We start from the raw sequence: 25,913 nt of genomic DNA, 5'->3' as shown, positions 1-25,913 counted from the left end.
CAGTTTGTTATTCGCAGCACAGAGCATTGACAGTATTGGTGGGATTGTGTCTCATGTATTGTTTAGTTTTAAGTGAGATAGTTTGTTTCATTTTCTATCATAGTTTGTTTGTTTGTAAGCCATATAGTTCTTTACTGTTTCATCTCTATTGTGATAGGATACCTTGTTATGCAGCACAGAGTCATATAAAGCAAAAATCTTTATTGTTATGATATATACTTTTATACAGTTTTTTTTTTAATTTATAGTTTGTTTCCTCTGTCTGTGTGTGTGTGTGTGTGTGTGTTTAGTTTGATGTTTTAATTATCATTGTGTGATGAGTCGTTGTCATAGATGTCTGAAAGAAAAAAGAAAAAAATTAATAATTTAGACCACATTGGATGTGAGAATGGCCCAGTTTGCATTTGCATTTGCATTTATTAAAGAACATAAGGCTGCAAAGGTAACTCACCATCTGGATAGTCAACATCGTCGTAAATGTCGCCTTCCCTGCAAAGGAAGAATGATTTCTGTTGATATTTCTGCGCTAAATAAAGACCTGGGAGTTCAAGTTAAGTCCAAATTTTGTATTTCAACGTCGTTTAACGTTATTGTGGACGAAGACAAAATGCTATATATTTAAGCAGTCGCTGAAAAGATGTCCGCAGAATGTTTGAATTTATGGAACAAGGTGCATCTAGAACAATTTGTGTATGACAGATCATCTTCATGCATTGCAATATACAGTATAATAAATGTGTGTACATTGGCTAAAATGAATATCATCAAACACAACAACAAATATCTCTATTAAAGAATCAAAGTTTAAGATGAGCTGTTGCCATAACAAAACAATCTATTTACGGAAAAGAACTTCATCCTTATTTGTTTGGAGTCTAAACAGTAATTCTTATCGTGGCACATATTCATATTAAACTGATGAAAATCTACTTACATTGGGAGAAGTAGAGATCTGGACACGTAACCATCTGTGAGAGGGGAGACAAAAAACATCTTTATGTTGCATTTAATAAATAAAATACACCTATTGTCTGCACAAACTGTGTATGTATCATGTGCTGCTGAGTAAAATAACATACAATAAAGAGGTATGTGAGTGGTTTACATACATTTTCCAACCTGGTTGCGACACAGAGCTTTCTTGCTGTTGGTGAGCTCGATGATGTCCAGGACTTCTCCCTGTGTCACCTGGAGATAATTCTTATCTGGCTTCTTTATGACACAATTAGGATCCACCATCATGGTGTGCAGCACCCTGAGAGGCCCCTCGTACTGGGAAATGACAGTTTGAGTGGTCAGTTTTTAGCATTTTCTGTCACCGTGACATGTTTGGTATAAAGCACATCAAGTGGAAATAATGCTTCTCATCACCATTATTTATTTATTTTTTCTTTGTCCCTTGGATAAATAATTCAGGTACATAATAACAAACATAGTGTATAAACATTTCCTTCCACTGCTATGCTGATGACACTCTGCTTTATCTGTCATAAAACCAAATAATCTGGAGTAATCTGAAAATGCTTTACCTTAAATTTCTTTTTTAGCTCCTTCACCACTTTGGGATCTATGCTGTAAAAACAGAATGGTTTAAACAGTTGATTAAGAAACTCACAAATGCCTTTATCAGCAGCTCAACATGCCCCCCGGGAATGAATTGAATTGAATTGAACACATTTTCTCAGATTTACTACCACCGATAAATAAATGTAATTTATAGGAAGGTTTAAACATTCATTTACCTGGTCTCATCACTTATCCGATCTACATCAGTAAAGCTTTACAGTATGCTGATTGTCAATCTGTACTGAGTTTTCAATATCTCTAGCTCTCATTTCCTGTTGACCTTCAGTGAACCAGATGAATGGGTACCTGATTTCAGGCGGTGGTGGGGGGAAATCCTCCGGTAGTGGTTGAACGTCATCATAGCTGTCTGAGGACAAAACAAAGTACAGTAAAACTAAAACTAAAATGATCTTGTATTCTTGTTTTTCCTAATTGTCTGGAAAAAACCCCCATTAAAATAAAGTACAGCTAACAAGACCCACAGTATACGCCAGCAAGGAATCTTATTTCATAACCTATAATTTCTATAATATCCAAATATATCCTGACATATGTCTAGAATTAAACAATAATTAAGTACAGACTTTAACTTAATTTTTTCACCAATGATTAGTGGTATATGCTCATGTATCTGTACTGTGAATCCCTATTCTATTAAATAATTTGATGCTTTTAGCAGAAAAAGAAAGAAAGAAACAATTGTTTTGACTGATCGATCTGGTCTTTATGTAACATATATAGCTATGCGTCTTTTGTTTCTGTTGAACAATGTGATTTTTCCCCATTGTAAATCTACCAGTTACGATTATGCGTGGTGTGTTGTCACTTACCATCATCTTCAAGCATGCTGCAAATTCGAGGAAACACAGAATGTTATTTGGAACAGATGTGGGTGAAAATGAAAAAGCCATGCAGCAAAACATTTACGCAAGTAGCTTATCGCTGATTATATAAATGTATATAAAACCTTTGGGAAAAGTTAGTTGAAGAGTGTTAAGACATTTTTCCTCACAGTATCATGAAAATAAAATGTAATACAGCAGGACTAACACAATCTAACTGTACCTGTCTCTGTTATAAGACTCCACATTTAACATCATTGGGGGGTCTGGAGGTGGTGGTGGCAGCGGTGAAGTGTCTATTTTTCTGGACTCGAGGACTTTGCGCTTCACCGCCTCATAGTCAACATCCACACACGTGTTACTGATGTAGCCGTCTGCAAAGAACACAACATCAAGATATTGGACTTTCACTCTATTGTGTCATGTCAGTATTTGTTTTTGGGCAAATTTTGAATTTTGATTCAATAGAACCATGTATCACTGTTTGAACCTATGACATGAACATAATGTTGTGTATTTATCATGTGATTTTAATATACGGTATTTTGCGCATGTTGTTCTCTGCTACAAATTGATATAATACAAAGGAATATGATTGATTCCATCTTAAACAACAAATTGGGATTAACATAAAAAATGTAAAAGTTAACAAATCTTTTGTATTTTTAAAGTTGTGTCCATTAGCCAAGTAAGCATGCTAGGCAAATGTAGTGTAAGATAAGTATTCAAATATACAGTACATTTACATCACTGTCATGTGAAACACTGGAGAAACCAACATAACTATATACTAAAGTGACGTCCAACAAACTTCAAAAGTGTCTCAATAACTGACAAAGCCTCATTTTCTCAGTGGAGAAAATTTTAAGGCATTCTTATTGTCTTCAGCCAGTTTTTTCTTATATTGGGACATCTTGTCCCCTACAATTGTGTGCTTATTTTACTAAATGTACTGTTATTGAAACATGAGAGGAAGTATGAGATAGGACAGTGAGGTTAAAAGAGATAAGGCCTCCAGGATTTTTTTATTTCAAATATAGAGCTGGGTATCATCTGCATAGAGTGATTGATAATATTTTTGTGTACCACATAATAAAGTTAGAAGAAGCAACAACCAGAATAATGTCTTCAATGCAAGGATACAAACTCAAACAGGACCTCACATACACATGTTGCTTGCCAGAGCACAATAGTTGCAATGTCAAGGAATATTTGGGAAAAGAGTCCCACATATAAATATGCCAACTATGCCAAGTGTAAAAACATGCCGTTTTTCAGCTTTATGTTTCAATTTCAAAATGCAAATTAAGTGTGTGTGTGGGGCTGTGTGTGAAGCTGTGGCTGTGTGCGTGTGTGGCTGTGTGTGTGGTTGTGCGCGTGTGTGTGGCTGTGTGTGTGGCTGTGTGCGTGTGTTGCTGTGTGTGTGGCTGTGTGTGTGGCTGTGTGTGTGGTTGTGTGGCTGTGTGGCTGTGTGCGTGGCTGTGTGCATGTGTGGCTGTGTGTGTGTGTGTTGCTGTGTGTGTGGCTGTGCATGTGTGTGGCTGTGTGCGTGTGTGGCTGTGTGCGTGTGGCTGTGTGCGTGTGTTGCTGTGTGTGTGGCTGTGTGCATGTGTGTGGCCGTGTGTGTGGCTGTGTGTGTGGTTGTGGCTGTGTGCGTGTGTGGTTGTGATGCCAAAGCGAGGTCCAGACTGGAACTGTTTTTGGAAATGTATAGTCATACTCACAGTTTCCGTTCAGAGAGCGAGCCAACCATTTGCCTCCTGGGTTGTTCTTCACTCTGAGGATCTCCACACTCTCTCCCTGTCGTACACTGAGGTCCAGCTTTCCTCCTCCATGCCAGTCATGCCGGACTCTGGCTGTATGGAGAACCTCCACCTCCCCTTGCAACTATGGAAGGACAGAAATAAAGTTGTGAAAATGAACACTAAACAGAAATTAATGAGATTTAGATGGGGGTGGAGTGGGTGTATAAAAAAAACCTCAGTGTTTTAGGGTAAGTTTCATATGCATACATACCTAAACATCCCATCTGCAAATAGCCTTCCTTTTTTGTAAGGTGGGGCATTTTCTCAAAGAGCAAATCATTGTTCCTTACCTGAAAGTTCTTCTTCAACTCATTTTCTTTCTTCCGACGCTCCATTTGCTCTTTCTTCTCCTGCTCCTGTCGCTTCTTTGCTTCTTTTTTGTTTCTCTTCTCAGCATTTTTCCTGTTCGCCTCCACCTGGTCTCTATAGAAGCACAGTTAAAATGAGAAACGACCTATCACTTCTTCAAACCAGCCTCTTAAGAATTCACCTTCTGCCATGTGCTTTAAGCAAAATACTTATGTAATGTTTACCAAATATGAGCTAACTGGCACTGCACAGTGACTCACTAGGAATTATTACCTCTACCAAGGAGGTTATGTTTCCGCTTGTGTCTGTTGGTTGGTTGGTTGGTTTACATAACAACAGTTTAATGGTTTTCAAAAAAGTTGGATGGAGGGTGGATCTCAGCCCAGAGTAGACCCCTCTAACTTTTCATGCAGATCCACATAAAGGGATGGATCAAGGATTTTTTTGTCACTTTTTTAACCATTGCAAGATGGGGTGTTTTCCAGGGAATGATGGGAATAATGCATGGGTTTTGATGGAAAATGGTGCAATTCTAGGATTCCAAATTTAAATGTGGATCTTGCTGATTTAATTATGTTTTATTTGATGTTGGATTCGGCTTTGAATTAAAGGAGACAGTTGGGCCTTGGCGGATATATGCACCGTACTGAGTGCCGTTCTAATTTTACATGTAAACTACACGTTTTTGTAAGTGATTGCCTTCTTTAAAATATGAAAATGTCAACATTTGTTCATATGAACAAATGTGGACATTTTCAGTAACTAATTTTACATTGGCAGCCCAAGCACTTCACAGTTAAGTGTTTTACCAACTGCAATATGCAGCAAACATCCCCACCTTTCATTTTTTTCCGTTTGTTTCAACCTGCCCACATTTTAACAGTCCGCCCCTTGTTTTTTCACTATATCCTGCTTTAACAGGAAATATGTACAACTTGTAACTATAAAGAAATATCAATCATTGTACGCAATGTTGTGAAAGTTGCATTGGTGTCAGTTGAGGATGATTTTGTGCATAGAACATACATTTTCAGTAATAGCAGCAGCTGAAGTAGCACTTGTTCTAGTAGCTGCAGTAGGGGCAAAAATAACAGCAGCAGTAACAGATAAAATAGAAACACATTTGCTTCAGGTTCATGCAGCTGCAGCCACTTTCTACTTTTAGCCAGTAGAGCCCTTAACATATCGAGACACAATAGTTAAATGATAAAGGTAAATGTATACTCACTCATCAATAGACTCATACACGTCTTCATCATCCTACCGAAAAAAAAAAAAACTTTTATTAGCACTTTTTAAGCAAAAAACATTTTTATAGAGGGAATTTTCAGATTACAGTGAAATGCCACTCATTACAAGAAAATCTGATTATAGCCGACTAAAGAACGTTATGAATGTAAAATCAGTCTACTTAAAGTTTTGCCAATCTTCTCCCACAAGAGGAGCGCCCTGGGTTCGAATGATTAAAATGGGTGTTATTCTCTCCTTACAGTAAGTTAAATTTGAGATTCAGTTTTTCTGTCCTTACCCCGTCCATACACTGTGAGCTGTTGTCACTCCAGGACTCTGTGAAGTCACACAATTTAAAGACAAAGTGGCACATAAATGTTTGATAAAAACAATAATAATAATAATGATGAAAGGACTTGAAGAAATACTTAAAATGTGTCAAAATTGTTACCGTTCTTATCAAAGCTGGCAATGTCGTCATAGGTGTCCTGGTCATCATCAATGTCCCTGCAATAAACAAACGCAACAGTGGTTCATTATTCAGCAACTTTAATTTTTCAAATTAAATTTTGTATTCATTATCAATTCGAAAATCTGAAACCCTCGTGTGATATTAAACACTCACAAGGAGGCGACTTGGCGCTGCAGGCTGCTGGGTTTGCTGGGTCTTTGAGGCGGTTTTGGAGGACTGCTTACTACAGGTAAAGGCATCTTTCTGTCGACTGAGCCTGGAGAACCTGCTGGGAGAACTGGAGAAAGAAAGAGCGTCTTCGTGTGAAACAATGAAGGCAAAATGAGACGGATAACCAGCCACCAACTGTCACACCTCTGCAGTCAACAAAAGGCCAAAACATAGTTATTTTTCTAAAATGTTCTGTCAATAATGGCCGCAGAGACACACTGTGGTTTATGACTTCTTCTAAAAAACTACATTTGTTTAAAGATTTGTTTTAAAAACATCAGTTTCTAATGTGTAATGACTCTTTTCTGGTGTTTGATGTATTAATCTAATGGTCTTAACTTTCCATCAAAAGTTGCAATTTTCAACTGTTGAAAATTACGAGCAAAGAACTGTAAAAAAGGGTTCATTCGTTTTGGCTTTTTGATATAGTAGTATCTATATGATATAAACAGATGTATTTTTCCTCTCTGACATGTAAAGATGTCCTCTGTGAAAAAAGCCAAATGTTAGCAGGGCAGAGAATGTACAAGTTTGTCCTTTCATATTGACTAGCGGCAGCCACTGTCATTATTTAGCAGGTTAATTTTTTTAAAACAGAATGAACTTTGACTGTCTGCTCCTTACCTGGAAAGGAGAAAAAAAATATCCTTTTAATAACATTAAGCCAAAAGAGTTATAAACAGAGGTCTGGTAAGGACCCAGGAATGTCTAGATTTGTCTTCATTTATAAGTTAAATCCGACATTATTACATGTGTCTGAGTGATTAATCCCGAGAAACTCACCGTCTTGCTTTCTTGGGGCAGGGAGTGCCGGTCCTCGCCTGAACTTCTTAAAGGGCTCCAGGTTGACATTGGGAGGCCGTTTGGGCTTCAAAGGCAGGGGTCCTTCAGGGGGCAGATGCTTCCTCAGTGGGGTCACTTCCCCTGTGCTCCTCTGTCGAGGCTGCTGGCGGAGCGGTGGAGGGGTGGAGGAGTGAGCCGGTGAATGGGCCTGAGCTGGAGCTGGAGCTGGAGCGAGGGCCGGTTTGATGCCTGGATGCCTCTGGTTCCATATCATTTTGTTCTGTAGCATCTCCCCTGTCTGCTTCACCTTGGTGGTGTCTGCTGGCTGGATGGACGGTCTGACTCCAGGATTCGGAGGTGGTCGAGGGAAGGCAGCATGTCTGGAGGGGATGGGGGCTGCCATTGGCTCCGCCCTCGGGAACCTCATAATGCCTGGGCCGGCCATCGCAGATGGAAGAACTGTGGGGGACAGTCTCTGATGGGCCAGATCGTTGTCCGTCACAGGCAGGATCGCTCTCCCAAACCCAGGTCGTGGAGATTTCGGGGAGCCGCTGTCTCGGCTGCTGGTGTCCGAGGTGCTGGCCTTGTTGTTGAACCTGGCCCTCAGAGCCTTGACATCAATGCTTTCCCCCTGACAACAACACAGGAGCACAAACTCAACTGCGGCAGCTCTGGTGCTAAAGCAGGAAGTTAGCAGCACAGCAAGGCATGGTCCCCACGCAAGCACACACACACACACCGGGTGTCAAAACCTCTACGCTATCTTTATGCAGTGAGAATGCACCGTGCAACAACACAGTTTCCTGGTAATGTTGAATTCTCCTCCAACTCTGCAGCAGGTGACAGCCTGAACTCTGAGATTGTGAAGGCAGCAATCAAACTTCTCAGAGATTGTGATCACTAAATAGAGATAATCATTACTGATATATTTAAACACTTTTTTTCCAATTCCAATTTTATCATGGAGTAGGTAAAACAAAGACACTCTTCTGTCTTAAAGGACTTTATTCGGATGTTTCTTTCATGGAGAAACTCTTAATAACTTGAATAATACATGTGAAACAACAAGCCACATGTATCGGCACAAACAGCCTTCTTCTTCTTCTTTTACCCAAATTTAAAATCTGGACACCTCACTACAGTTGGAATCATTTTTATGGAAAGTAACATGAGGTAAGACATTGCTTTGGCACTAAAACCTGCAGCACACAGCAACAAAATGAACTGAAACCGTCTTAGTGACACAGACAAAAACATGTGCCTATTAAGGTCAGTGCCCGGCGCCGACACTCATCCATCATACTGTACAAAAGCGGGTCACTTTACTTGAAGCTAAGGGGGTTCCTGACTTTGATGAGTCGTGATGACAGATTTTTAGAGGGTGCTTACGCCTCTAGGGGGTTTTGCTTTCTATGCTATGCGCGTGTTATCTTTGTTGCATCTTTTGCATTTTGGTCATTTAGGGTCACAGAGCAATTTGTTTTTGTCACAATGGCCTTGTGCTGTTCCTTTTTATGTTGTTTTTTTTCTCTATGTTTGTTATTTATTTATTTTTTGTTCTGTGTTTTATGTGCACCTGTGAAGCACCTTGTAACCTTGTAAGAAGTACTTGCTTACTATCCTAAAGACATTAAAGGGATAGTTAAGGTGTTTTGATGTAGGGTTTGTATGAGGTACTTATCCCTTGTCAGTGTGTATTCAGTCTATCGCCTGCAGTAGATGACCATACGCTCAACCCAGATGTATTTTAGTCACCTAAAAGAAGGCCCACTTAATATGATACCATTTAATTATTACATTTTCCTACATAAGTCTGAATGTGTCTTTACTCATTCAGATTTAGGTATTTAACTGGAAAGCTTATATTAACAGATGCTTTATTCTTTTAACTTTTGATAATGTACCACCAACGAAATAGACAGACTCTCTCAGATTCTGGCACACATACTGCACCAGCATCATGTAATTATAAACAATACATTGTTGAGTCAACAGCAATTTACACTTATTGTATTATTATTTTTCTTCTCAGCATGTGGGGGTCGTGTCCGGCCTGTCCCCCTGAGATTTAGGACTACGGCAACAAACGTACAATTTAAAAAAATTACACCTCTCTGAGACCGATAACAATAACATTATAATCTTACTAAATGCAGAATTTATGTCAGATGTGTTGAGTTGGATTGCATTCAATTGTACACATGCAGGCTTCATAATAAAGTGGCTAAAGGACTGTACATTTATTCATTCTGGGGTGTTTTTAAAGTCTAAACAGAGAGAAGATTGAAGTTAAGATGAGATGTGCCTTTATTGATCCTCCGTAGAAGGTATTCAATTTGGCACATCAGCGCAAGGGAACAAACAGTGTGCAAACAGGAACAAGAAGTAGCAGCGCAAAGGTAGAATAAAATATACTCTTGATTTATCTTATTTAGAAGTGTCAACATTGAGTTATGCATCTCTATTTCGGGCTTGGATGTTGTCATGTCGTCTCCACACTGCACAAGACTAATAAGGGGGGGGGGAGTGCTCGAAAGAGTTTAAAAAGAGCTACAGTCCCCCATGGACAGAAATAAAATATGATATCATTGGTTGACTTTAATAGGCGGGGTCAGAAACAGAGCAAACCTGGTGAAAATAAAAGCAATTTACGTTATGAATGAACTCGTCTTGTTCTCAACAAGACGAGTTCATTGGCGGAAATAAAACGACCCCACCGTCTCTTGTTTGAGCACCTTGTGACAGAGGCTGCGAAGAAGAGCAGGAAGCGCACACGACCACACACCTCTATAACTCAGCCAGCATCCTGCGGCTGTTACCATAGAGACGGGGCTGCACCAATGAGCTGCAAGCTCTGCTCGCGGCCGTCTGTCTCATTACAAAGAACAAAGGAAACAGACAAAACTTTTCTCTACACCACAAAACACACACGCAGACAGGGGCTCCACTTTCAGTCAGCATGCAGCTGCAGCAGCAGAGAAAAGACACAGGGTGTGTGTGTGTGTGTGTGTGTGCGGGCGTCTATATGTGAGTGTGTTGCCTTCTTCGGCACTGACACATTGCAGCAGATGTTAGAAGGTTTCGCCAGAGACCGTACCTCTGCAGGTGCAAGGGACAATGAAGAATGCGTTCCAAAATATGACTTAAACATGGTATTTTCTTTACAATTTCTCTGGTTTTTGAAAAGATGACAATTTTCTTAAATTTCCGGGATATTGATGAACCCTATTGATGCCTTCTTTGAAACCCTTGTACTGCCTCATCAGTTAGTCATGTGTGAAGCATTTTGAAAGAGCCTGCATGAAAGGTGCTATGCAAATAAAGTCTGAGCACATTCAGGTAACGCTCATCTGTCACAGCCAGTCACTGCTACAGAATACAGACATCTGATGTAGCTAATCAGTGTATTCAATTTGGTCATTTCATTTTATTGTAATTAAGCTCCTGGAATTACAATAATTAAAGCCTTGTTTCAGGTGAGTTTTGCGGTCAAGATGATTAAAAGTCCTGGAGAAAACTTGGAGGATCCTTAACATTTATGACTGAATTTCAAGAATCATTACCCCTTTTCCATATTAAAGAAAGTGTGAAAATACAATTTATATGGGTAAGATAGGATAAGAAATATAGAAATGTAAAGGTAAAGCATTGGTGATTATCCTGTGAATCATTAACCAGAGCTAGCCGTGTGTAATAAAGCTCTCTTTCATCATCAGCAGCAGTAACATTTATTTTTAGATTCCAAACTTCCCCCTCTACTCTAGAAAATGTGTAAAAACCGTAGGGAACGACTGCAGCTCAACACATCAGTACTTAACTGAATCTAAACACAGGGGATCTGCTTTTTCATAACATCAAATGGAGGTTAAAAGTTTTTAAAAAGCAGAGTATGTAGTTACACAACAGAAGGAAGCTGGGGTTTTAGCCACATTGAAATAATAACACCTCTTGATGGCCGTTCTACAACTGGCAGGTTATTCATAGACACCTTGATGGTCAAGAGGAAATCAAACTGAGCTAAACACATGAAGAAAAGTGTGAAAGGAGCGCTGGTTTTAGAAATGTAAATAAAACAGACTGTTTCTTACCATATTTGCCTTTAGTGATGTTTTAATGATGGATAAAGTGCTCCATGTCCAGCAGTGAGTCAGTATCCAGGCTGATGCTGCTGTAGAGGAAGCTACATGACAGCAAACTTACTGCAAATGAGGAAATGCTCAGTAATTCAGCGTGGGCAACGAGGTGACTGACAGCGATCCAACCTGGGATCAACAGTAGAGACACATTATCATGCTGCCAGCCAGTTTGTTTCATTTCTTCTTGAAAGGGCCGGTTTTTTAGTTTTGTATGTGATAGTGTACAACGTACAGGCATCTGGGGCAACGTGACGACATTTCCAGAGAAGCAGCATTACCTTTCTCTCATGTCTATACACTCTTTTTCTCAGCAACAGGATAAGAAAAGCAGAAAGAAGAAAAACAGAAGGACACAATATGAGTTTTATTTGTATTTTATTAATTTTTTTAGAGAAAAAAAATCAAGTTAATTTGATATCAAAGAAGCACAAACCAAATAAAGAGAGAAAAAGTCATTTCAAGTATTAGGTGAAACTCAAAAAACAGAACATACTAAATCAAATTTGATTAGTGTCAAATGCTGACATCTTTATTGATAGTATTTTAGGATTTCAACTGTAATTTTTCCATGTAAACAGTGAATCTGTTCTGTTTTGGATCACGCCACAGTATTTCTCAGTTCACAGTGACAGTAATTATCGGCTAATCTTCTAGTTTTTTTTAATAGCAACACAAATATTTGATTACAAATAAAGGAAGTCAAGATTTACACAAAATAACATTTGAAATGACATTTGTGTGGGTTTCAGTGAGCAGCTGTTTCTTCTTTCTCTCATGTATCTTTTTTGTTACCATTTATGGTGACGGTTACACAAATACCATGTGCTGCGAGAGGTTTAGCTGCTGTCGTCCGAGTGCTTTTAAAAATCCATTCAACGCTCTTACATTAATTTAGAACTGAAAACAAAGTCCTGCATCATATCGCTATATTCCAACAGTCGTCACTGCTATAGAGTGTTTGGTCAGTAACTCATGTCTCTCCTCTCTTTGCTGATGTTTTCCGGCAACCCTGCCTACTTTATCCACTCAGGATAGAGAACTCCCTAATGCTCAGGGGAAAAGAGCAGGATCCTCCTGTGTAGGTGTAAGCACCAATTGACTGCTTATACTACCAAACGCTTGAAGAAAAAGGAAGAGACAAAGAGAGAAAGGAGTTGTTAAAGTGTGGCGACATAAGGACGAGGGAGGGGAGTGCTAATTGCAAAACAGAGAGGAAATTGGCTAAAACAATGCCAGAGCTTGCAGCAGCTTTCATGTTCATCCACAACTTCCATGTAAATCAAAATCAGGAAAATTTAGTGGTGTTAAAGGATAAGTTCATGAAAAATATGAACAATTCAGTCATTATCTACTCGCCCTAATGCCATTGGAAAGTCAGGGGCGGTTTAGGACTCCAGACGTTTCTGGAGCTTCACAGCAAAACAGTGTTGCAGTGTTCTCCTGAACAGCTGAAGTAGATGTGGATAACTGCACTAAATAACCCATAAAGGCTCCATAATCCAAGTCTCTGAAGCCTACAGATCCCAAATTAATAATAAAAGATGTTATTTGCACCCGCTTTAAAGCCCAAATCTTCATTGTAGCTACAAAGCAAAAAGCGCAATCATATCAATGAAGTCGTCGAGGATTTAAATAACATCTTTTCAAATCAATTTGGGCATCCGCAGACTGTATTCCTGCATTTTACATTTTAAAACAAGTCCCCATCTACATCAGTTGTTGGGGCTGCACCGCTGTTCTGCTGTGAAGTTCCAGAAATGTTTATTGACTCCCAGCTTTCTATCACCATAGGGTTGAGTACATAATGAGTCTATTTACACTTTTAGCTGAACTTGTCCTTTCATTTGAAATCTATTAATTTTTTTTCAGCAAAAAATCCAAACCACATCAACAATTTTTCAAATCATCAGATCAGATTCTGGTTTAAGGTGGGGGGCGCTGGCTGCACTGGTACTGTTGCTCCAGAGGCACCAAGACCAGTCCAGAGGGAGTCTAACGGGTCGACACACTCGTTGACAGCAGTGGGTGAGGTGGGTGTGTTTCCTCCACTAACGGTTCCCGGCTGAGAGTCGTGACCCTGAACCTGGCCGCCTGCTGGGAGCGCTGTGAGGCCAATTGGTGCCCATGCTTGCATACCATTTGGCACCGGGGGCCAGGGCGCCCCAGCAGGGCCTGCCCACTGATTACCCACAAGCCCCTGCTGGCCCCAGGGCATGTTGGTGGGGGGGTAGGTAGGAGAGGAGTATGGAGAGCCCCCCACTGGCTGTGTGGGGAACATGGAGAGGATCTGAGAGCTGGAGAGCGTTGGAGGGCAGGAGAGCTGTGGAGACTCTGAGAAGAAGAAGGAGATAAATTAAAGTAGTGCCCTGGCTGCATCGCTACATATTAATGCTCATTACACTGAACCCAACAAAATAAAACACAAATATAAAACATATTTTATTTCAATCTTCTCTTTCCACTATCTCCTTTCTATTTTTTCTAATTTGGTTATTACTGTCTTCTCCTTTAAATCCATTTTCTAAATAGTTTTTATTTCTTATTACTCTTCTTATCGTCATTATTATTGTATTTCATAATGTGTTTTATTGGTGTGTCGTGAGTGGGGTGACCTGTAAATCTAGTGTCAAGTATATTGTTTAATCATGCTTTTTACCAATCATAAAAAAAAGAAATCCTCGGCCTCTGGTGTTGAATACATGAATCACACCGCCTTTTTAACCTTTACTGGACTGCATGAACATCACACTACCGCCCACTCACACACTCTGGAGACAAGCGCCAACCAACGTGTTCGTATTCTAGTAATAATCGAGTCCAGTGCTTATGGCTGTCGTTCCATACATGGCGGTTTTAGCAGAGTAAGAGGTGAAGGTTGAGACGGCCTGACTGAATCCTTCAGTGTGGGAACTGAGCATGTGACGAGTGAGGCAAAATACATCTGAGATAACTCGTTTCATCGTTTATACACAGTGAACACTGCACATTCCTCTCATATTAAAGCGCGACTGAAACTTGGCTCTTCTTCAGCCGTGCCATGGGAAAACATATATCAAATATGGGAACATGGGAAAATACTGTGTGCATCTCTCGGGCACCCCCAGGTCAAAGGTTATTGGTTTAAGAGGATCAGTGAGGCTCCAGATCGCTGCTCTCTTGACTTGTTTATAGTGAGATAAAGTGGTTTGTTTAAATCTGGCGCACACTGAAATATTATTCAACTGTTTCATTCGACCACAGTTTGAACGCCACAGTGTGAAGTGTGGTCACACAACACAGATGTGTTAAATCTCTGATTCAGATAGACAGCGATGCCAACAGTGAGTCGTCTTGAAATCAAGAAAAGGAAAGTGATCATTGTTTGTCTGTTTGCCTGATGTGATATTTGCATGAGAGCACACCCATAATGTGGAAAGGGCTGTACTGTTATCATATTCTACGCCTTCATGTCCTGTCATTTTGTGTCCGTGCCTGTTAAGCCTACAAACAAAACACTACAAACGGTAGTTGCTAAAATCTAAGGTATACTACGCAGGATTTGTCATTTGCTGTTAGTAAACATACCATCCCCTGGTCATCAAACACCATCACTTTTGGTTGGGAATGAGACTCAACAATGAACTATTTTATACTATACTAATACCTCAAGAACCGCTTACTTCTAGAAACACTCTAACAGAGCAGAAGAAAATACAGGCAGACGGCAGGATCTCTGGAGATACAGCTACACTTCTAGTGCATCATAAGTCATGATTAAAATAGAAGACTTTTTATATGAATCCATACATAGTTTTTTTCATGGAAAATCCTGCATGTCATTCATTTAATCAAAATAATGTACCCCCCCTATATATTATATCTTATTACGCAGCTCTTCTTAATGCTGTAGAATGCTCCATTCACTTGAATGGACCTTCCCAACGTTTGGCGGTCAATTATTTTCGTATAATTGACCGCTGCTAAGCATATTTGACTGTCGTCAAGGGAAGGGGCCTTTTTGCCTCTGATTCACGTATTTCGTAGCACTCCTCGCTCTAAAATCTTCGCTCCTTAAGTAGTCCGGTCACTTATCACCCCAGCGTCTTCTGTCACTAAGCGACGTCAGCTGATCTGTAGTCTACTTCATATCGGAAAAAAATGTACTCCTAGGCCACTAGTATGGATGAGTTTCACATTAACTTAAATTTTTTGGAAAATATGGATAGAATATGGAAGATTTTGAGTCTTGGCAAAAGGCTGAGTTGTCGTCACCGGTCAAGAAAAGAAAAAGAGAGGAAAGCAGCGAAGAGGGAGAAGCGAAACGGCGTCGGTTTGGTGAACTATATTTCTCTGCTGAAAAACACTATGAATGGTAACAAATACATTGTAAAAAGACACACTGTGCGAATTTGTTTTCCGTGTTGGCAAGTAGCCGTGTAATAAGCGGGATAATGTATAGAACAGCGGTCATTATTGGGAAAATAAGTCCTGACAGGAAGAACCGGAAGAACCTGATTCGTCCTGATTCATTCTATTATCCCTTACATATTCTCTATGTGTATCTTATTTAGATAGCGTTGGTTTCATAATACGTACCGTAAAGCAAGTCCGGTTGATCACAGTTTAATGCATATTAACATCAAATAGATTGGAAATCACAAATGGTCATAACAACCTGTGATGGACATTTATTACAAAAAAACCTCAAATGACAATCGTAAATATTATATATATATTATATATTATATAATATAAGTAAACAGATGGGACTCTTTAATATGTTAAGAATACAATATAGTTTATAGGCTATGAATTTTAATAATTTTTTAAGAAGAATCAACAAACTACTTCTAAAAATGACATGTTTGAGTTGTAAGATGAATGGTTTGAGTCTTTGGTAACTCGAGCAAAAGAGACTCAGAGTCTCTGAGAGACTCGCAAAACATCTCACGTCGGCCTCACGTCGCAACCAAGTGTAAACCCACTGTGACGTCATCCTTCAGTTTGTGGACTACCATTTTAAAGCCCTGAGTTTGGCATTACAGCAAAAAACCAATTGGAGCCAAATTTGACAGTACTGGGATAAAATGGTGGCGCTAATCAGATCTGACTGAGAACTCAAATACCAATCACAAGGTAGCCATGTACCCAAGCGTACCCTGCGTATCATCTATTTTACAAAATGAACATCACTCTGAATTAAAGAAGATTTGAAACTAGAGATTGAGACATTAAACCCAGCTTCATCCATATCTTACACAGTAACTGGTTCACTGACCTGGCTGACTGGTACATAGACTCTGGCTGGGCACCATTGGTGATTCCATCTTGGGGGAGAAGATTTCCATCAACTCATTCGTGGAAGAAGCCTGTAGGCAGAGAAACAGAAAACACTATAGTCTGTGTTTAATAAAACAGTTTTCTCAATCAAACAGTCATCAACCAACAGTAAAGTGGCAGAACTGTTAATGGATATGAATGACAAATCATCCCTCATTGTGCTGTAAGACAGTGTGGATTAAAACATTCAGGTGTTACGGTTTTGTTGATTTTACCTGGTGTGAAGGTCCTGATGAAGAGTCTGGTGGACTAAAGATATTCTCTAAAGCTGGTCCCTGAAAATAACAGCACATTCAAACACTGAAGACGTTTGTACATGTGACCGTCACCATTAAGGGGAAACAAAGATCAAGAATTGTTCAACAATAAACTTTAGAAAAAGATCAGGAGTCTTAAGTGTTGTTATTCTTCATTCACCTCTGCTGGAGGGGCTGAAACGTCATTTAGAAGCAGTGGAGGACTGGTCTGAAACAAACAAACAACACTGGTAAAAAAAAACACACACAAAAAACACACCCACATGAAACCCCTCCAATAGACAAACAAAGTAAAGATTTTCTCTGACATGTGTCGGTGCCTGTGGATGTTCCTGTGGTGTCTCATGCTCCAAACCCCGACAAACCGTCTCGATGTCAGCCAGGACTGGATCTGCCTGATGGACACATTACAGCATCACATGGCGGACCAGACATGATGCAGTGTACAGCCAAGTCCAATGTCACAATAGAGTGACTGGATGTTTTTTCTTCCTACAACTCCATTCAGCAAGTAACATTTAATTAATTAGTTAATTAATTAATTAATTATTTAATGAACTTAGCTTAATTTAGCTCCACTGAACTTAACTTAGCTTCGCTTAGCTTGACTTAACTTTAGTTAGCTGGATTTATTTTAGCTTAACTTATCTTCGCTTATTTTAGCTTAATTTTACTTAGCTTAACTAAACTGAGCTTAACCTTGCTTAACTTATATCAACTTAACTTTAACTGAATGCAACCCAACACCAGGTATTAACTGGACATCTTGTTTTCATTGTTTAAAACATAACCATGACTAACATCTATGAATGACACCCTCTGTTGTTCAGATGTTTTTAAAACAATCTGCATGTTTCCTGCGCAGCACTCTGTGTTGTTACCAGAGTGGCCGTCCTGATGTAGAACAGAATGTAGGTGTCTTCGTGTCGGTAGATGTAGGACAGAGCTCTGGGGTCAGATTCATCTTTCTGCAGAGAGCTGATTCTGCTCCGGTCATGGTCATAAAGTACAGCCTGAAGAACAGATAATGAAGAGGATTTTAGTTTTTTGGTAATGTTACACAACACAGCCAGTCTGCACTGAAAACAAAGTAACAACTCAAACTCTTTTCTAGCTGCACCCTTTAGCCTGATGACAAAAGATAAGGACTGGACACTGGACTGTGCTTGGAGGAGTTTGCTGAAAATGGCAGTATGATAGATAGATGCATGTTTGTGCTACTTGGTGCTGCTACAACCCGCACTTGAACCAGAAATAGGCCCAGACGAGGAGCAGATGTGGAACCAAAATTAAATAATTTCCAAACAACGACTTCCACATAAGGTGGAGTATTAATTTCACACGGGAAACACTACTTCCTCATTTCATTCAACACATTTTTTTAAACCATCAGTGTTTAACAGACTATTATTGGAAGTAGGACAGTAGAGATTTTCACTTCGAACTGAGGTGGATTTGAGTAAAACACATCTTTGCTGGACTAAACTGGCACAATGTACTTCTCATTCTGTCCTGTGAAACAAGAGAGACATGTCAGTTCCGACAAATATTACCTTTACCTCCCGGAGGAATCCTGAAAGTAGGACAAACTGTGTCCTAAGCCAAGCTTTTTGTCAACTAGAGAACCAAAATGATTGGTCCGGTTGAACACAAGAAGTAGACGCTATTTCAGGACTAACAATGAACCTGAGGAGGGCGCTACTGCTACAGGTGAACAGCAGACTGAGGAGAGAGCGATCTGGGAGTCTGGGAAACTCACCCCGGTCCGTTCATCCAGGATTTTCAGGCCGCTGGGTAAAACTTTGAGCCACACTCGCTGCTTGTGTTTTCCCTGTCTCCTTCCTGCTACCTCAATGCCCTGACACGGAAATAAATAAAATAGGAGCACAGTCAGTGTCAGGAGGAGTTTACAACGTGCAAGAGACAGAGCAGACATGTCCAAGAATGAAACTCGTGTTTATATTGATTCTGATTTATAGTAAAGCCTCCATATTTGGAAAATCTTTTGTTGCATCATGTTTAGCCCTCCCCTCCACACTGTCTTTTGCGATAGCTTAGCAACCATAACTTAAGTAGCCTAACGGTGGAACAACTGGAACTGCCATTGTTTCCTCCCAGATCAGGAAGAAACAAAACCTGCCTACTTATTAATATAACCAGGTGTTTTACTCTGCCTTTTCTCATAGCACTGAGATCAGGGTTTCCTGGTCAAAGGGAGATTTTTATGGTTGTTTCTTGTTTTCTTGCTTTGGCCATTCAGCTAGCGGTACCCATGTTGCTAATGAGAAAGTTGAAAAAGTTTCCGCTTTAACTCTCTTGATCAAGCGGTGTCAGGGACAGCGCATATAAATGAACATTAGGCCTAATGTAAATATGCAATAATTAGCAAAGAGGCTAGTTTTTTTTTGTTGTTTTTTTTGTTTTCAATCTGTAAGCTAGTTCTCTGTCAGGCTTAGCCAAAAAGAGTGGTGACTTTTTTTGGGCGTTTCAAAAGCTCAAAACACAAGAGCAAAATCTTAAAGAATTAAAGGAATTGTGTGTTTTTCTGTTCCAACTCAAGCTGCAATTATCAGTACGTCTGGCCTGCTACTACGAGTTTAAGCTAACATTACCAGTTCTACCCTGCTCGGATATGGGGATGTTTTTCACTCTCACAACCCCGGCACATCTCATTATCAGAAATCACATCATGTTAATAAAACATAGACATAATTTCTCATCCTAAAAGCTTCTTTGTTCCTGTTCTCCTACTCTTAAGCTAACAGTTGGTTTCATTTGGATTAATTCTGTTGCTAGTAGCAACCGCAGCTGGCAGAGTTCCACAGCAGCTAACTGACATGTCCATCATGTTGTCAGAGCTGTGACCAGGTGAGTTTTACTTACTCCACAAATTACCTTGTTGGATAATTGTGTACTCTTTTTAAAGCTGCTGTTTTGTGATTGTTGTTGTTTAATTTAGTAGAACTTAGTTTTTCTGTGAGCCTATATTGAACCAATCTGCAGCTTTCTGAGGCTAATGTGTTGCTAGGCTAATAGAACGTTCATAGTAAACGTATTTTGGTGGGTTGGATGTAAAAAGTGGGATTAATAAGAGTAAATTGATTTGACTAAAGCTAAGTTTTTTCTACAACACTGACTTCCATCCATGTTAAGCCTCTGTGGATCACGTTGTGTTGTTTGTTGGTTTTTTTTAAAAGCTTTTGCACACTTCTAGGCCTATATATACACTTGCTCATAAAAGTCCTGGGAGATTAGCGGGACTGAAGTCACTGACATAAGAGTGAGCAGGATGTCAGAAGTCCCTTTTCCACTGAGGCAATTTTCCCACAACCTTTTATCAATCCAGATAACCTTTTTTACAGTTCATACATAGTTCATGTAGTCTTTCATGATTAATTGTCTCACGTAATTGAATCAAACTAGATGTAATGTGGCTTTTCTTTATCACCGATTGACAAAAAAAGAAACAAAAATGTCAAGGTGAAAACAGCTTTCTGATCAAAATTAATTACAATATAAAAAACAAAATACTTATTTCTTCCCCTCCAAGTCAGTATGATCTCCAGAGGATAAACCTACTGACTTTGGTGATCCACCATGTCACATAAAAACAAATGGTCAAAATTGATACAGTTGAACCAGAAATATCTTGTTTCCACATATTCTTCCTTTTCAAAACCTGCTGCTTACATTACCAACAATGCAACTCAGCCACTGAGTGACATCACTGAAGGCAGCTTATCAGATTCTGAAGCCACAAAAGGCTTTATACTACTGTAAACACACTTAAATGTGTAAGATTGGTGAAGTTACCCCTTAATGTTTTTTTGCTAATTAGCAAATGTTAGCATGCTGATACACTGACCTAAGAAAGTGATTTTTTTTTGTTAACATTAAACATCAGCATGCTAGCGTTGTCATTGTGAGTAAGTTAATGTTGTGATTGTAGTATTTACTAAAGTATGTGCAGCCTTACAGAGCTGCTAGCACAGTTGTAGAGTCTTTGTTGTATTTACAGTAAATTCTACCTGAAAATGTTGATTGGATTTAGATCTGGATCTTTATTTCAAGTCGTTCCCATATACCTTTGAATTCAAGCTAACTTCAAAGCTCTTTTTCTGTTGATCAGTTTCTAAAAAGCCATTTAAAATTCAATACTATTATAGCATGGAAATGTCAAAGGGGAATGAATTCCTTTATAGAGTTGTCTTCAGTTAACGTTGCGGGCTGATTAGTCAAATTTAGTCACTATGAGTAAGTAACCGCTATTTTTCATTGTTACCTTTGTGAGCTAACAGATAACATCAATCTCCAGAGTGTTCTCCTTCAATAAAGGCCTCCAAAAATGACCCTTGAATCACACCATGTCATAACAACCACTGATGACACATTTTAAGCTCACGTATATGAAGAGCATATGATGCATCTGATGTTTATTTAAAATTTCCCTGCGGATAAAGTGACTCACAGAACGTCAACCAGCTCTAATTAAGAGAGTACAAAGGTAAGTTGATTTTGGCTGTGGAGTGGAGGAGAGATCACCTTTAGTTTCATCATAGAGTCCCAGCACATCTTGTCTCCCTGGGCGTCGGGGACCACGTCCATTCCAATCAGCTTTGCTTTGTAGCGAACGCCTTCTCCTTGAAACCGTGAGAGCAACTCACTGACTACTCCTGGGAAACATGATGAGAGGAGAACATCTGGGGTCAAACTCTGTGTGAGAATGATGAAATGTGTGTCTTTGTGTATTTGTGTGACTTTGTTGTGTCTTAATTGTGTGTGCATGTCGTCATTTAATCAAAGTATGTGTGTATTTGTTTTTCTAATATGTTTGCTCTTCCCTGTCTGCGTTCATGTCGCTGGTAGTGTTTTGCATGTGTTTTGTGTGTATTTGTTTATGTGTATTTGTAAATGGGTAATTCGTTCAGGCATGTGGTGTTTATATGTCTTAAAGTATATTCTACGTGTTTGCGTGCGTAAGCAAATTGCTCAGTGAGTGATTGACCGATACATGGTCAATGTTTCATCTCGTTTCCTGGAATAAAAACAGTAATTTAGTGACTGTGAAGATGTCAGTATGTGCTGTTGTAACAAAGGTCGCCTTTTAAACAGCTTCATTTGCACTGAGTAACAGTTTACTGGCCTTTAGTCACAGTTTAGTTTAATGTTCAGCACAAATACAGTGCTATACTGTTAGACTGTGTATGACAGTTGAGTACAAACTAATAGTCTGTCAATGACCTGAGCTGGTGCTAAATAACCAGTAAAATTCACAAAACATATCTCAACAAAGGCTACTAGTTTAATGACAGTAAACTGGGTAAACAGCCAATAAAATCCCTGCGTTATTTTTTCATTTGGGCATCAACACATTTCCCATTACGCTCATTTGTTATAGTGTGTGGGATAAAAAAAAAAAAATCTGCTGTTCAACTTTAGCTGTGCATTTCCTTTAAAAAGATAAGGTACAATCTAATCTCTCCCCTATTGCCCGAGAAAGTGCAGCGAGAGACTATTCCATCACACCAGCTGCAGCGCCCGCACACCTGACGTTCCAGCTGATGAGTACTCAGCTGTCATTACAACATCATTACATGAGCATTCAGTAGTCACGGCTCAGACCACATCCAGAACATCTTAGTTTCATGACAGCATCAAACCCTAAAATGTGGGTGCATGGGTGTAATGTCGGGGCGCCAATGGATGCTTCCCTTCCAACTCCTCTGCTTCCGGAACCCACCTTCAAAATCGTCAAAATTCATTTTGATTTTTAGCACACACCAGTAAAGTTTGTTGCCTTTTTTGCACTGCTGTAACACTATTGTGCTGACAAAATCTATCCGCAGAGAGACATTTTAACATCTGGCAAACTATTTCTGTGGTAGTTCCCGCTACATTAGTTGTCCTCCAGGACTGAGTTGGCCTCACTTTTAGAGCTCTGCATGTTTAGATACTTCTGTATCAGTGGACCACAACAGCTTTGCATCACCAGTCCAGCTAGAAATTATATTTCTATCCTACTAATTTGCCAAAAATGTTTTGCAGAAAATGTAATGACTTCCATGACATTCCATGTAGTTAGGGTTAGAAAACAATCTTGGTCTTTGTTCCATGTTTATAAAGTAATTTAAACTTTTGACTTTTGTGCTGTGAGTGCCAAAACATAACCATTAAAAAGTGTGATACCAAATCCTGTCATCGGATGTTTGACAAAAGCCAGAAAAACACATGTTCTGTATTTGCAAGTTAGCAGCAAACAATTCTCACAGGGTTGCACCCGTTGGGGTCACTGAAGGTCCGACTGAGCCTCTTAACAACGTATTCTCACCAAACATAATACCTTAGATTTAAAAGCAGCGTCAAACACACATTTTTATCTATTCTTTGAAAGCATGACACATTTCCATAAAGTGGAAACGGACAACTTTTCCACCCTCTAGTGTTTCCAAACAGTATTACTGTTACTGCCGCTGTTGCAGTGAGGCTGATCTCTGGAGTGCAAGCCAGACTGGGCCTGTTGGGAGAATAAATCGTGTGGTGAAAGTGAGTTTACAGGGAACCAATCTAAACCCCAATGGACCCATTATCAGATAACCATTACATTGTGCAATCGACAATTACTACATAACGATGAATAAAAACGATATGGTAAAAAAATGTATCTATTGCCAGTTTCCCTATGACCTTACTCTGAACTCAAAAACCAGCTTATGTAAGCTTAGAACATACTTTATAGACTTTTAAAATCCTTCCTCCAGTATTTTATTATCAGAGAATGACTACTGTAGGTTTAGTACTGTCATCTGGGGATGACATTCCTATAAAATCATCATCACTAATGGTTAACACGTTGGAGAAATGTGCAAAACCGACTACTGGTACTTTAGAGGAACAGTTTTAAAGCTTGAATAGACTAAAGGAAACAGCTTTTTTGACAAATCCGATGTTTGAAATCTGAAATGAAGGTGGTTTTCCAGCAACATGAACTACTGTTAGGACAAACAACACTTAATCCAGTTGACACGAAAGCTTCTCCAAGTGTTAACAAATTTCCAGTCAGGCAGTAATGTATACTGTAACTCAGCAAATGACATCAACAGCGTTTCTGAAACAGCTGGACCAGCTGAACATCCTCCAGTGGTGTTGCATGAGGGAGGAACAAGGAAGAAGAACAAGCAAAGACTGTTACCTGAAAACGCTTCTATTTCCCATCAGATATTAACAAACTCGCTGTCACTGATCAGAACAGAGGACACACCGTGCTGTACTGTACCATTGGTGTGTAGAAACACAGTGAACTGAGCGTTTCAAAATCATATATCCAGTTGCCATGAAGTGTCATTTATTGTCACCAAACTAAAGACAAATATTTAATAATAAGAAAAAATGACTGTTTTCGCTGTGGTTATGTTGCAACTTCTAGACTTGAAAGTATTAAACTAATCTGCCATACTGTTCCAAAGAAAAAGCTTTAAGAAAGTGTATTGTTTTCCGATCAACAGCAGCCGAGCACTCGTACCTCTCGTGCTGGGGGGGAGCACGGTCCTGACAGCAGTTTGGCCCTGAGCAAGAAAACTCCCAACCTTCTGCTCCAACTCCATCATGACAAGGTCTGTTTGGAAATTTAAGGCTGGAGTGGTCAGGATGTAGTGAGAACAATGTGGCTGTCAAAGTTGTTTGCTGCAGGAGAACAGAGACACTTCAGTCTTCAACTGCTGCAGAGAAAATCAAAGAATGTCAGATGTTCAAAACTGTCAAAGTGCAAAGAAAAACACGTTCCAGGTTTAAAACAGTTACAGGATGAATCTGTGCAGAAGAGAAATTCTTAAATGAGCCTCACCTGCTGGAAGTGTGTCTCTGCTCTGACCCCCCTCCTGGCTTGACTCACCACTGAATCTTCCCAGAGTCAAAGGTCAGGCTGCAGACTCACTGGTGATATATTAACATCCGCTGGAAGATTGGAGACATGGGAACTCTTGCAGAGGACTGAAGGGGCTCTTATTGTAAGGATAGTCAGTACGTGGCGGTGTCCCTCTCAGGGGATGAGTGAGAGGTCATGTATTGAACTTGACATGGTGTTTGGGTGGTATTTATTAAAATAACAGCTGAATGTGCCTGGCTGCCAAAAAAAAAAAAAGAAAAAAAAAGAATCCAGCTTGCTGAAAACCTCTGCAGGAGAGGTTGTTGAGGGAAACCAGAGAACAGAAAATGCTAACAAAGCGCTGTTTAAATAAAGCAACCATTCAGTCTTCAGGATTTTGATGGCTCACTGTTCAGGAACCCGTCAAACAGCGAAATGACATCTTGCTCCACAAGTAATTGCCCTTGAAAATGTTGTGTAACACCTTGTGAATACACAACTTTAAATAGGCTATGATTGTTAAAATGTGGTCTAGTGTTCAGCATTTAATTCTTGGCGGTTTACTTCTACTGTCCTCAGTTTAGGACAGTAGAAGTAAAGTTTCCCTGTTTTCCTTTAGCAGGAAAACAGGGAAACTTTACTTCTACCTCACAACAAATATGTTTTATTTGTTTTTATACTGTACTGTATTTATCAAATTTTCAGTTTGCTCCTTTTTGCTGTGTTTTTATTTAAACCTGTACACATGCCCCTGGTATTGACAATTTTGTTGTACATACTTTTAATGTTCATACATCTTTAAATTAAAAAACAACAACAAATAAACAAATTTGGTACAAACATTCCCTCAAAGTGAAAGTGAGGAACCAACACAGCAACATTCACATTTCAACCTGCCCGCTTGTCTCAAGTGAACAGCCACAATCAGAGCAGCAGGGATGTCTTGATGCCTGATCCTACATTTCCTGTAATGCAATAACGTCTTTTATTTGACGTAACACAGCCTTTCAGTCTCAAGCTGTGGCTGAGATAATGCAGATGACGTCACGATGACATCATTGTGTTTATTTTGTCGAGCTTGACGAAGGTCCACTCGAAGCCCCAGTAGACCAGTACAACTGTT

At 39.5% G+C, this 25,913-nt stretch overlaps 2 protein-coding genes across 3 annotated transcripts; both read right to left on the bottom strand.

Moving 5' to 3' along the window:
- Nucleotides 1-119: 119 nt before the first annotated feature.
- Nucleotides 120-11,411, bottom strand: LOC115590832 (FYN-binding protein 1). Its single transcript, XM_030432281.1, has 16 exons — nt 11,306-11,411; nt 7,218-7,848; nt 6,378-6,501; nt 6,204-6,259; nt 6,051-6,088; nt 5,751-5,782; nt 4,504-4,636; nt 4,133-4,295; nt 2,632-2,782; nt 2,397-2,413; nt 1,873-1,933; nt 1,530-1,572; nt 1,110-1,272; nt 935-968; nt 452-489; nt 120-337 (listed from the first exon to the last, which is right to left on the bottom strand). The coding sequence occupies exons 1-16, from the start codon at nt 11,306-11,308 to the stop codon at nt 300-302; spliced, it is 1,725 nt and encodes a 574-aa protein (XP_030288141.1). The 5' UTR covers nt 11,309-11,411; the 3' UTR covers nt 120-299.
- Nucleotides 11,412-11,715: 304 nt separating this feature from the next.
- On the bottom strand, nt 11,716-24,834 carry LOC115590852 (disabled homolog 2-like). 2 transcript variants are annotated; one of them, XM_030432315.1, is made up of 10 exons: nt 24,770-24,834; nt 24,449-24,644; nt 21,472-21,602; nt 18,689-18,787; nt 17,811-17,942; nt 17,238-17,324; nt 17,090-17,137; nt 16,888-16,947; nt 16,611-16,701; nt 11,716-13,684 (listed from the first exon to the last, which is right to left on the bottom strand). In XM_030432315.1, the coding sequence occupies exons 2-10, from the start codon at nt 24,531-24,533 to the stop codon at nt 13,260-13,262; spliced, it is 1,158 nt and encodes a 385-aa protein (XP_030288175.1). In that variant the 5' UTR covers nt 24,534-24,644; nt 24,770-24,834; the 3' UTR covers nt 11,716-13,259. The 2 variants fall into 2 exon arrangements, with proteins under 2 accessions (XP_030288175.1, XP_030288176.1); XM_030432316.1 differs by having other exon boundaries at nt 24,449-24,609; nt 24,770-24,812.
- Between the last annotated feature and the right edge of the window lie 1,079 nt (nt 24,835-25,913).

Source organism: Sparus aurata, chromosome 11, assembly GCF_900880675.1.
Source record: "Sparus aurata chromosome 11, fSpaAur1.1, whole genome shotgun sequence".
NCBI lineage: Eukaryota > Metazoa > Chordata > Actinopteri > Spariformes > Sparidae > Sparus > Sparus aurata.
The sequence above is the reverse complement of the archived record's forward strand: the minus strand, read 5'-3'. Positions and strand labels throughout refer to the sequence as shown.

Excerpts from the sequence above, each read along its gene's own strand:
- LOC115590832 (XM_030432281.1), bottom strand. Across the intron at positions 4,637-5,750 it reads GTGTATGAGTCTATTGATGA|AGACCAGGTGGAGGCGAACA; the intron begins GTGAGTATACAT and ends GTGCTTCTATAG. Across the intron at positions 1,273-1,529 it reads AGCTAAAAAAGAAATTTAAG|TACGAGGGGCCTCTCAGGGT; the intron begins GTAAAGCATTTT and ends GTCATTTCCCAG.
- LOC115590852 (XM_030432315.1), bottom strand. The coding sequence starts at position 24,533 with ATGATGGAGTTGGAGCAGAAGGTTGGGAGTTTTCTTGCTCAGGGCCAA. Across the intron at positions 21,603-24,448 it reads GCTCCCCCCCAGCACGAGAG|GAGTAGTCAGTGAGTTGCTC; the intron begins GTACGAGTGCTC and ends CATGTTTCCCAG. Across the intron at positions 16,948-17,089 it reads TTTCAGCCCCTCCAGCAGAG|GGACCAGCTTTAGAGAATAT; the intron begins GTGAATGAAGAA and ends TGTTATTTTCAG.